This window comes from Egretta garzetta, unplaced genomic scaffold, assembly GCF_000687185.1.
Source record: "Egretta garzetta isolate BGI_Z169 unplaced genomic scaffold, ASM68718v1 scaffold975, whole genome shotgun sequence".
In the NCBI taxonomy this organism is placed as follows: Eukaryota; Metazoa; Chordata; class Aves; order Pelecaniformes; family Ardeidae; genus Egretta; species Egretta garzetta.
In genome coordinates this window covers 288,406-300,363 of record NW_009259633.1, presented here as the reverse complement: position 1 = coordinate 300,363, position 11,958 = coordinate 288,406, and the positions used below count along the sequence as shown (strand labels likewise).

Below are 11,958 nucleotides of genomic sequence, written 5' to 3'. Positions count from 1 at the left end.
CTCCCCCGGGCCCAGCTGGCCCTGGGGTGCAGTGGCTGCTGCTCGCCATGGCCGGGAGGCAGCGCCCCACGTCTGGGGGTCTCAGGCCACACCAGTGAGCAGGATGCACCAGTGGCATTGGGAGAGCTGTACAGTGTCCCTGTCCCATCAGCTGTGGGGGGGCAGCCCTGGCAGGCTGGGGGCATAGTGGCCTGGGGGGGGCTATGTGCCAGGACTGATGGCAGAGGAAAGCAGAACCTGGTATGATTCTCCTCAGGGGCTGACCCTGTTCTGTCCTGACATGTCCGCAGGCAAAGGTGTCACAGCTCCCGAGAAGATCGGCGTGACTGGCCTGCTGGGGAAGGGCTCTGCCTGCCACGTCCCTGTCCCTCCTGCAGCGGCTGGAGGGGATGCTGGTGGGCAGGCCTGGGCTGCTGGCGGCGCTGGAGGAGGTGAGGGTGCCAGCTGTGGCGCCTGCCCACCCTGCTGTGCTCCCCCCAGGTTGTGGAGCTGGATCCTGCTGCTACTGTGCAAAGGGGACTGTGGTGGGGTGGGCGCCCGAGGACTGCCCAGGGAACATGGCCCAGGAGTGGCAGCAGGCTGCCCTGCTGCAGCGCAGGCAGAGCAGGGGCCCTGGGGCAAGCAGCAGCGAGAGCAGCAGGGCCTGGGGGTGTTTGATCGCCGCTGGGGTCTGGCCACAGGCATGCTGTGTTCACTCGTGGCTACTCAGCACCCTTTGGGCAAGACTGGACCCACCCCTCTCCTGCTCAGGCACTCGGAGTTTGGAGACACTTTGTCTCTGGTCTCTGCTGTCTCCCATGCCCCAGGAACCAGGACTGCAGACCCTTGGCCCCGTCCTTGGTGCCTCTGCATCAGCCTCCGGACCATGGCTCCCCTCAGGCCACCAGCAGAAACCTTCTGGGGGTGGTAAGTGCTCATGGGCTCCGGCAGCAGAAAGTGTGCATGCGTGCATAGAGCACGGGTCAGTGTAGCTGCTTCCCAAAGCCATTGGGTTTCTTCCCCTCTGCACTTCCTTCCCAGTGAAGCCCCCTCCCAGCTCAGCTGCCCTGGGGCTCTGGATTCTGCCCCTGCCTGGTGTCCTGGCCACCTCTGGGCACTGTGCAGCAGTGGGAGGCTGGCCCTGCTGTGACCCCCCAGCACAGCCCAAAAGTCAGAGCACGCCTGAGCACTGACACACATTGAGGGATGCAGCAGCCCTGGGCTGCAGCTGGCAGGGGAACCCTGCAACACCAGGTCCCAGTGCGGGGGTCCAGGACAGGCCTGCGGCAGAGCAAGTTTGTCTTTCAGAAGCGCTGAGCACTGATGGATTTCTCAGCAGCAATGTGGAGCTGGAGACCCCAAAGAGCAAGGAGGAGGCAGGTGATGACTGGGAGGAGAGTGCCCAGAGCAGCAGCTCTCTGCCTCCAGGGGCGAGGGGCTGCCTGGGGAGGGAGGACAGAGACACTGCCTTGGGGTGCACAGCCCTGCCAGCTCATGCAGCAGAAGCTAGACCAGACCCTGGGAGGAGGTGGGTGGCCCAAAACTGGACTCCTGGCAAGCAGAGAGGCTTTGGCACAGATGCCAAGGCAAATACAGGGACAGCGCAAGCCTGGGTGAGCTGCCTGGCCTCATGGCCTGGGGCCATCTCTGCTGCAGCCGCACAGGCGAGCAGGGCAGACCCTGCACACCGCTGTCCCCTGGGGCTCCCCAAAAGGCCCCTGGAACCTGCCCAGAGGGCCAGGGGCTCTATGCTCACCGCAGCTGGGTGGCTGCAAGCTCAGCTTTGGGGAAGGAGTCTTGCAGCGAGCCCAGGGGTGGGACAGATTCTGGAGGTGGAGGAGAGGTGCACCAGAAGAGCTTTAACCCTTGTGTGATCTTCCGCTCCTTGCCCGAGGCCAGGCTCAGAGCTCCTCCTTAGTGGAGATCCTGGATCACTTGCAGTGAGAGAGCTTGGCACTCACTGCCACCCGGCTCCTGTTGCTTGGCGTAATTTGGCCCAGCCCCACAGCATCAGGCAGGCTGAGATGAGGGAGCTGCCAGGCGCAGCCGAGTCACGGCGCTGCGTGCTCGCCGCCCCTCACACCAAGGGTGCAAGGTGACGCAGCACTGCCGGCCCCCCAGGAGCAAGGGCTCCGCTCTGTGGCAGGGGCCCTGCTGGCCCAGGGAGAAGCAGCTGCTTCTGGTTGCAGCAGGAAATACCATCCCATCCCATCCCATCCCATCCCATCCGCTCCGCAGAGCGGCGCAGAGCTTGCAAGGCAGCCCTTAGCGCAGAGCACACGGGGCACCCCTGCCTGTATGCTCATGTGGGTAGCGTGAGCTGGAAATTTGTTCAACTGGGGGCCAAAACGAAGACATTGAAACAAGGGAGGGAGGAATGCAAGGCAAGCGGGAGACCTGGGGCCTGATGGCATGATACAGCCCTGCTCTGCTCCTGCTCACCCCCTTCTTTTGGGTTTCAGGCACCTGAAGCTACAATTCTGCATGAGTACAGCCGCTTCGGGACGGCGAGGGCAGGGACCAGGCTCCCCCAGGGATGACCCACACCTATTTTTTCCCCCTTCAGGCTCATCCTAGCTACCAGCAGAAGAATCGCTGTCAATACCTCCACCAGAAGCTGCCTCACATCAAATCCTGATTCTACTGCTGCAGTTCTTTTGTCCCTGTCAGGGCCGGTCCCTGAATTGGTGGAGGAAGCAGATCCCTGGGGGTGCCTTAGCGCAAGGGTGAGGTTCAGGAATGTCTGGCTGCCATCAGTGCATCCTTCCTCAGATGTTTCCCTCAACTGAAGCCACATCAGCTTAACTGTGGCACACAGTAGGGATACCTGGGCAGCCACTGGCTCAACGCCTGTCCTCACGTCCTTGGTCCCTCTTGCCAGAAAGCTCCACCGCTTCAGCCAAGCCTGTGCTTACTTCCCCGCTGCTGGCCTGGGCGCCGATGCTGACGACGAGAGGGGCTCTGGGCCAAACCCCCCGAAGAACGCAACTCCTGCTTCGTGCCTCACTGCCACCAGGTCTGAAGTCACAGACTAGGGAGCAAAGCAGGGATCTGAAAGGCTTCCCCTGGCTCCCCCGGCCTGGTGCAGGGCAGTACCCTGTCCACGTGGGAAGCAGCGCTCTGGTTTGGTTTTGCGGAAGGCAGTTGTCAGCAGTCAGGAGTAGGGCCTGTTGCATTCCTCTGTTCCTTCCACCAGGGTCTGAAGCCTGCAGGCAGCCTGAGGCGCAAGGGCCACTCGCTGTCCACACTCCCCGCCCCCAAGGTGCCCCCATGTCTGTCCCGGGAGAGGGTGCACCCGACAGCCAGCAGCAGCGTACACGAGGTGGATGTGGTTTAAGACTGGTGTAGCTAGGGAAGGAATTCTTGTACTGCATAGCTGCTGCGGACAGAAAAACACGTGCCAAGCGCTGTATGATCTACGTACCTAGAGAATTCCAGCAGCGATAAGTAATTGGTTCGCAGCCTTTGGAGCTGTGGGGGAAGAATCCACAGAGAAAGCGAGCCCTGGCTCTTACCATGGTAACTGCTGCAACGCAGCAGTGCCTTCAGTCTGCCGTTGCTCGCTCCAGCTCACAGCGCCAGGGCGACAGCCCATCTCCTCACCCACCACCTCCTTCCTGACCTTCCTAGTCAGCACATTTTGGGCCAAAGGAAGGTCAGGCACAGCCCACGCCACCCGACTGCAGCAGAGGATCCTATTCCCCTCCCTCCCAAAGAGAGCGCCACAGCTACCAGCCTGCTTTCTACCAAGAGAGGTAATGACCTTACAGTTGACGGGTCTTAACCACACACAAGGCACAGATGAGCGTACTGGCTGGGAGGAACGTGCTCAGCACGGGCCCTCCCCATTTGGGCAGAGCATGTCCTTAGCGGCGCTCCTCCCCTACACTTGACTCCTTTTCCACCAGCTTAAAAGCCAATTTATTGCTGCTGCTTGCACGCTGCTGAGCCAGCCCTGTGCCAGACTGCTCCACATGCCTGCTAGAGCCAAGAGGCACATTAAGCGCTGCCTACCTCTGCACTCACTGAGGCAGCACGACTGCCCTATCAGGCAACATTGCAGGCAGACAGCAAAAGCACTTGTGACCAGAGTCCCGGAGCCCCAAATCTGCATAAATACAGCACCTGAAGCACAGCACATTGGGACAGTTGCTGCTACTGCGCTCTGGAAGGGCTCTCATTAGCAGAAGAAGGAGAACAGGCTAAAGGTTGAGCTTAATATCTAGAAACAGACTCCTAGAGGCTCACTGAAGGAAACTGGGCTCATATGAGAAGTCCCTGCCTATGAAGAGTGGGATCCTGGTGTTAGGCTTGACACGTCTCCACAGGACAGGGACGCTTCGTCTTAAGGGGGTTGTTTTATTGTTTCACTTCTCCAAATGTACAAAAAAAATTAGAAAATAACCCTGCCCCCCACCCCCTCCCAAACCACAAAACAAACCAGCCTGGGGAGCCCCACAACAGTGCAGCTAAGAGACGGCGGGAAATTAAACAGAACTAGATACAGCAGCTGGGTCCCCTCAGCCCACGTGGTCACTGGCTCTTCACAACCCAGAACTGGCCCCAGTCTGCCCAGTGCTTCCCCAATTCACACAGAGCTCATCCCGACAGGATGGCGAGTGGGTGCTTTACAAATCCTCCTTCACCTTCTTCTTGGATTTCTTGGTTTTATCTTCCTCCTGCAGCACGGGAGTGTTGGTTGCCTCCCGCTTCAAGTAGCTAACGAAGTCACTCACTTCCCTGCCACCCTGCAGAAAGCACAAGACAGTAAGGCAGTGCCTGTACTCCCTGTGGGACCCCCCTTCGCTAGAGGGGGAGCTCAGGTGCCAGGCAGGAGACCTAGTGACTGCACGCTCTGTGCTCCCCCATGGGTCTGCAGCACGCAGCAGAACATTCCCAGCAGGTACCTCTGGGTGCATTCCCAGGGTCACTAACAGGACAGAGTGCCACCCGCAACTCTAGAGGCTCAGCATTATTTGGACACCTGGATGCTACTTCATCTCTTTACAAAGCAGCAGAAGACTCACCTCATACTTCTTTGGACTCTGCTTCTTGCCAGCTGGAGCAAAATAGATGGTGGGGAAGCTGGGGAGAGAGAAGAGACATCCGAGCTCCTAACGTGCTCCGTTTCCTGTCAGACCAGCGGGCTGGCCCTCACTGAAGGGACTGGCACCCTGCACTGCTCTGGTTTAACGTGGTAACAGCTCCAGCAGCTCCTAAGCCAGCAGGTGTGGCCTCCAGCAGCCTGGCCACGTCCCCAGAGCTGGCCGAGCCCAGCCGTGTCCAGGTTTGCTAGCTAAACTGTTTTCAGAAAAGTGAGCCCAGCACTGCTTTTACGCTGCCAGGAACAGAATCACAGCAGACTCAAAAGCAGAGGAGGGGGTTCAGCGAGACAGGCCTCCAGGCACAGCCAGGACACCACAGTCCCAGAGAGCCAAGGCAGATGAGCGTCCTTTGTTTTCACTCCCGATTTCCCTACTCTGGCATGCGATTGCTAGGCATTTGCTTAATCACCCCCACCCATCCTCCCCAGGAGACTTTCAGCTCTTCTGTTGTGACTGTTGCTCAGAGACAGAAGCCTGAGCTCATCCAGTGACACGGTGCTGTAACAACAGTAAGACCTACCCTCTGACTTCATACGGAGAAGGCACATCATTGGCTGTAGCGTCCATTTTGGCAATGACAATATTGGGGTCTTTACTGAGCTGTTGGCAGAAAGAGCTTATTAGTGACTGATCCATGGTAGTTAACCCCAGGAACTCACTGATCATCATCAGCTAAGATAGTGATGTCAGAGGACAGTGCACATGCTATGCTGAAAGGCGAGCAAATGTCTCAACAGGGGCACAGGGACCAAAGCCCCTCCTCAGTCACCTGCAGGCAGCACACGTGTCCCAGCAGTACCGGCTGAGTTGGTCTGGTGTAACTCCTGGAGAACGCTCACCCCAGAGCAACTGCTTGCCTTCAACCCTAGAGCGAGCTGTGAGGACATGCAGTGCTCAGGAGGGAGGGGTGCCCCTCAGCCAAACAGCAAAAGGCTGGTCAGATCTGGGAGAACAGATTTATTTACTCCACTCGTGAAAGCGTGCAGGGGAGCGTTATCCTGCACCAGATGGGAGACAACGACCATGCAGGGGTAAAAGACCCAAAAAGGAACTTTGCCAGTTGAGGCCAGTCATTGAATTAGGGAATATCAGGCACAGGCTGAACCTACTAGTGTGGCTGCTACCAGGCTCCAGACCCTGCTGATGTACTTCTGCATTCACAGGAGATGCCAAAACTCACAGTCCTCAGGAAGGCACAATTACGCCCCGTTAACCATTAAGGCCAGACAGACAGAACCTGAAGGATGTTTAGTGCTGCAAAGTTTTAGTTTGCGTTTGCCAACAGACTCCCCGACCTACCTTCTCCCCCAATTCTTTGTATTTGGGCTCCAGATTCTTGCAATGGCCACACCAGGGTGCGTAAAACTCTATCAGGACATCTTTGTCTTCTGCATTAACGATTTCATCAAAGTTCTCAGCAACCACCACCTGGTAATGTTTGATCACACAAGTTAGTTTTTTCCCCGTCAAGGGATGCGCTAACATGACAGGCTCCATAGGCTGCCCAAGAAAGCCCGGCCCTCCTGCAGCAAGCAGAGTCACGCTGCACCTATGCAGCGAGCAGTAAAATGATCAAACACACAACTCTTCACCAAGCCATAACATCCTCAGCTTGCAGCTGAGAACCTGTCATAAGGTATCAGCACTACCTGCCAGTGAGGTTTGCACCTATTATCCTCACGGGAGTAGGACAAAATAACTTCTTTTTGATACCAGCAGGTTGCAGGCTGAGGAATCAGTTTAGCAAGACTGGCTGAGGCCATCCCCATCCGCACACAACAAGCAGTGACTTCCCCTCCCTTAGAAGGCCCTGATCATAGGGCCAGGCCACGGAACGCTTTCATTCAGGGCAGAACTTACAGGTAGCAGCTATACCCCATCCACCCCCGCACCCGCAGTGGTGACATGAACACCCAACTCCTTAGAAATAGTGTGGTCATGACCAGCCTGAAAGCCGTGTCACGAGGGAGCACAGGGAGAGACCGCAGGCCTTCACACAACCCCTGTAAACGTGGATGCTCCTGCACTGGCAGAGCACATCACTAGTGTGCTCGAGCAGCAGTTGCTATGCTGAGAGAACAACATGGAATCAAAGCCGCATGCTGTATTTCTCCCTTGGCTCAGAAAACCGCAATACAACAAGGGAGTGAGTTGTTCTTCCATCTATCACAGCAGAGGCTTCTCAAGATGCCACAGCGCAGCGCAGGACGCTGGCACATGACTACGGGCTGCTGCTGAAGCGTTCCTTCACCCGCTGGCAGGAGCTGCTGCTACGCTTGACAGAGCACTCACCTTCACAGGGCCATCGTTGCTTTCAGGGATAGGCTCTGATTTCAGATACTTTTTCAAGTTCCCATCGAAGTAATCCTGCAGGAATCTCTCCAGAGCCTTTCCATCACGCCTGAAAGTGCAGTGACGTTTTACAGCCATCATCATACATACAGGATGAGCAGGGAAAGCTTTCAAGGCTGATTTAAGCTCCTTCCACCCACATAACAGATGCCACCTGCATCTCCCAGAGCACCAGTCTGTGTCTGGCTTAGAAGATCCCAGAACAAGTGCAAAGATGCCCTGAAGAGTTTTGACAGGAGGCTGGATGCACACCCCATTGTAAGTTTTAGGCCTTCCAGCATTCTTTCTTTCTTCAAGAAGAGAGGTACAACTATTGCCTGTGCCCTTTAATGTATGTTATTAACCAGACACTTAAATGTCTTGAATTAAATTATCTACCTTTGTATAAACAGGAGGGGCTGCAAGCTCTATTCCTGTGTTTTCCTGCCCTCTAGAGGAGCCATTTTGACCCAGCAATCATTTCTTCCAGCTAGAACATCCAGCTTTCCTGTTTCCTCCAAACTAAGAAAGTACGATCTGGTCAGAGACCCCCAGACCAAAGTCCATCATGTGACAGGCAACATTGCTAAGTTCAAAAACTTACGAGAATTCTTCCTGCATGACGTATTTATCTCCTTTCGCGGTTCTGATGGCAACCACCGGAGCCTCACCCACACTGCTGTCTAGGCCAAACTCCGAAAGCTCATGACCAAAGGTTTTCCGACTCGCAACAGCAAAAGACAGCTTGTGGCCAGCATCTAAGAACTTCTTTGCAATCATCATAACTCTGAGGGGAAAAAAACCAACCACACAAATAATAAGTGTGATTCCACAGAACATCACCTTCCACGTGATGTAACACCCTTCAAGTCCAAGTGCACGCTGGACAAAGAATGCAATGGTGTGATGTGTTCCACGTAGGCAAGCCCTGTAGAAATGATGTTGAGAAGCAGAGGAGCGAGCTTGCAACTGCTGTGAATGAGGCCTGTGCAAGTGTTGTGTGCATTCATCCTCTGCCCATCAGCACGACCACCAGGGTCTCAGGCACTGGGGAAAGGATAGAATCCCACACAACACCAGTAAGGAAGTTCATGCTTAAGGTCTAAGGAGGAGGGATCCAAGCACTAGGAATCCAAAAGTGAGCAGGTGGGGCTTCAAAGGACACACAATGCTTTGGGCTCTGCAGGCAGCAGCCACCCCAACAGTTCCTATCAGAAACTCAGCTGGAACCTTTCTGGGAGAAGAATTCACACATGAACAGTAGGAGAAACTTTTGTCAACTGAGCTATGGCACAGCAGCCATGCAGGGAATGAGTGAGAGAAGCCCCCCGCCACCGAGTACCTGTTCCGCCAGTAGTTGGAGCCCTTGGCGTTCTTCTCATAGTCCACATCATAGTATGCCACCAGCAAGTCCTTCCCCTGGATCAAGTCTTTGTTGTCTTCAGTCATGTGTGGGCAGATGCCAAAGCTATTGATGAGACAGATGTTAGCCGCTTCAGTTTCACTGCCCAGAACCCATCACCTCCCAGGAGTGGGCTTGACGCAGTACGCTCTTGTTTCCCACCCAAGAACATTAAATGCTAGTCATCAGTAGTGAACTCACATGTTCTCCTGGATAAATTTCTTGATCTTTCCACTGGTGATTTTGTCTTCTGTGTACTTGACAGAGCTGTCCTCAAACTTGTTTGTCAGGCGCGGAGGACGGAATAAGACAATACCCCTGAGGAGAAGCAGGTATCGTCAATTAGTTTAAAGTACCCCTGGGTTTCCAAGGATGGCAGCTAGATGAATTAAGAACCCCATCTCCAGAGACCACCTCCATTCAGTGTTCATAGCTTCAACAAGACTGTCTAGTTTCTTGGTGGCATTACTGTATTAGGTCTACCTGACAGACCCTCCTCCATCATTCAGACTGGCTACAATGAGAAACAAAAAGACCCCACCATAATGGGGAAGCAAAACACCTCTGTTGAGTTACTTCTCATCTAGAGGCAGACACGAACCCTCCAGAGCCTGCAACCACTTGTACCTTTCCATCCCAGTTCCAAAGAGATAAAAAACATTTGCCACTGGCAGTTGGGGAAGAAACAAGACCTCAAGCCATGTTCAGAAAATGAATCCGGTTAACAACTGGAACCCATGAATTTGTTTCAGGTGTCTCAATAACAAGAAATCCTTGTGTCAAACAACTTACTCTCCATCTTCCTCATACTTCTGCACCAATTGGTCCTCACTGGTATGTGCAAAACGGTAGTTATCTCTTAGGTTGTTGGCGGCTTTCATGAATTCTGAATAAGCATCACCAGATGCATCTCCAAAGAAGCCTGCAGCAGAAAGACAGATGGTGACCCCAAAGCAACTCAGCAGCAGTCACTGTGCAGCCCTCATCATTTATCTCCACAATGCGCACAAAGATCACTTCTGAATTAAGTCCTCCAATGCAAGTTCTGGCCTTTACCTTTGACAGCTTCTCTCCCAGTTTTACTGGAACCTTTCTGTATTCCCCCCCTTCCACCAGCAGAAAGTTACTCAAGAGTCTGCCCAGCTTAGTCCTTCAGGCAAAAGGCCACTGTCCTCCGAGCACCAGGATATCCCCTTGTAACTACACGACACTACTAGTGAGAACAACTGCCAATTGTCCTGAACACAACTAAGTTCGGGAATGCTGATCGACACTCGTCCAGCTATGCTGGTAAGATGGCACCCGATCTGCGCAAAGGAAAGCTGCTGTTACCACTTGAAAGCCATGATCAAACCACACGGCGCCAACGGCCTACCGGTGTCATGAGACAGCACCTGAACGTACTTTCTAGCAGTCCAGAGATACCTGTTGTCAGCCAGCCAAAAGAGCAACAAACTTTAAAAAATGTACACTATGGTGCCAGGAGGCCTGACAGACGGTCAAAGAATCACAGGATTTAAAAAAAAAAGAAAGAAAAAAAAAAGCTGGAAGGAATCCCCAGAGGTCGACGAGTCCAACCTCCTGCTCAAAGCAGGACCAGCTTCAAAGTCAGATCGGGTTGCTCAGAGCTTTGTCCAACTGAGTTTTGAAAATCTGCCAGACTGAATGTTTCAAAATCCCTCTGGGCACATGTTCCACTGCTTTATCATTCTTATTACGAAAAACTTTTTTGCTCACGTCCATCTGGAATGTCTCTTGCTACAGCTTGTGATACGGCCTCTTATCCTTTCACCATATATTCCCCAAGACATCTCCCAGAGCCAAGCGTCCACTCATTTCAGTGCTGCACTGCATCTACTCACCCACTACAGAAGCATCTTTATCACCAATGAATTTCTCAAAATCAGCCACAGAATTGAGAGCCACTGAAGCAGGTCCCGCCTGTTTCTTGAGATGACTGACAATCCCATCTTAAAAGAAAAGTTAAACAATTAAAGGGACTGATACAAAGTTCCACGTGACATTTTTCAAGCTTCCTAAAACAAAAGTTCTTTCTGCAGCATCCATACACCTCTCCCATACAATAAATACGTTGTGAATTGAAGGAGCGCTGTCACCAGCTTTACATAGGACCTTTCTGGCATTTTCCAGACAGGGCACATCAAGGGTACTAGGAGTTAAAGACAGTGTGGAAACCTTCACCTTTAAGAAAGAGCTTTAAGGAATATGAAACCAGCACAAAGAGTTCTGGAAAGGGCAAAGGGGGGAGGGGAGTGTGTGTGTAGGTGGGAACCTTCTTTGCACCCCTCAACACCTGTAACACCCCTGACACAGGTCTATTCTAGGTGGGTCTGCCTTCCAGCACCATTTCGTCAAGCCAGGTGCTTGCTGACAAGCTCTTACCTGCTGTCCTGGGCCCATCATAAGTTCCTGCCTCTTCTCCATCTCGAAAAATCTTCAAGGTGGGATATCCGCTGACTCCGTACTTATTACAGGTGTTTGAGTTTGCTGTACAGTCAACCTAAAGCAAGAGGAACATCGCTACTTAAGTGACCTCACCACCCATATGCACAAAAGAAAGCAACTTTGCCATTGCCCACATTATCATGTATAAAGTCTAGAGGGTCTGAAAGCTCTTGGGCATCTTTAACCAAAGCTGGATTCCTTTCACAAAAAGTGTAAGGATCTGCAAAGCATCTACAAGACCAAAAGTTGGAGAGCCAAGACTGGGGAACGAGGTAGCATGGGTGTAATGACAGGCCTGGAAAAAATATCTGACTGGGAAGATCAAGTAGTTGCAAATTTGGCCAGACTACACACAGAAAAATAGTAAAAAGGGTAGATTCTTCTAACCATAGGCTTAACAGGAATCAGCTGTTGTCAGCACCTTATCCGTCCTAAAGTTCCTACAACACCTGAAGAAAACAGGCTGACCTCAACTGACATGGAGGCCACGGTGCCGCTTCCCAGAAAGGAAGATCACCACCTCTATTTGAGAAAACCATACAAGCTTTCTGGTGGAAGAGAAAGAACGACAACCCTTACTTTGTAAGCCAAGGGACAGTACCACGAAGCCCAGTGCTGCGCCAGTTCTCGGGCTGCGTTACACAGCTCAAAGGCGGCTTCGCCCTCCCCGTGCGG

General features: G+C 53.4%; 1 protein-coding gene across 1 annotated transcript; it reads right to left on the bottom strand.

Annotated features, from left to right (window-relative positions):
* Positions 1-4,396: 4,396 nt before the first annotated feature.
* Positions 4,397-11,763, bottom strand: PDIA3 (protein disulfide isomerase family A member 3). Its single transcript, XM_009638496.2, has 12 exons — positions 11,752-11,763; positions 11,221-11,338; positions 10,680-10,787; positions 9,610-9,739; positions 9,019-9,135; positions 8,758-8,883; positions 8,020-8,202; positions 7,377-7,485; positions 6,384-6,512; positions 5,605-5,684; positions 5,007-5,064; positions 4,397-4,727 (listed from the first exon to the last, which is right to left on the bottom strand). Exons 1-12 carry the CDS (start codon positions 11,761-11,763, stop codon positions 4,608-4,610), a joined length of 1,290 nt encoding a protein of 429 aa, XP_009636791.1. The 3' UTR covers positions 4,397-4,607.
* Positions 11,764-11,958: the final 195 nt, after the last annotated feature.

Coding starts and splice junctions, on each gene's coding strand:
- PDIA3 (XM_009638496.2), bottom strand. Junction 9,740..10,679: donor TAAAGATGCTTCTGTAGTGG/GTGAGTAGATGC, acceptor TTTCTGCTGCAG/GCTTCTTTGGAGATGCATCT. Junction 5,065..5,604: donor TCTCCGTATGAAGTCAGAGG/GTAGGTCTTACT, acceptor CTCTCTCCCCAG/CTTCCCCACCATCTATTTTG.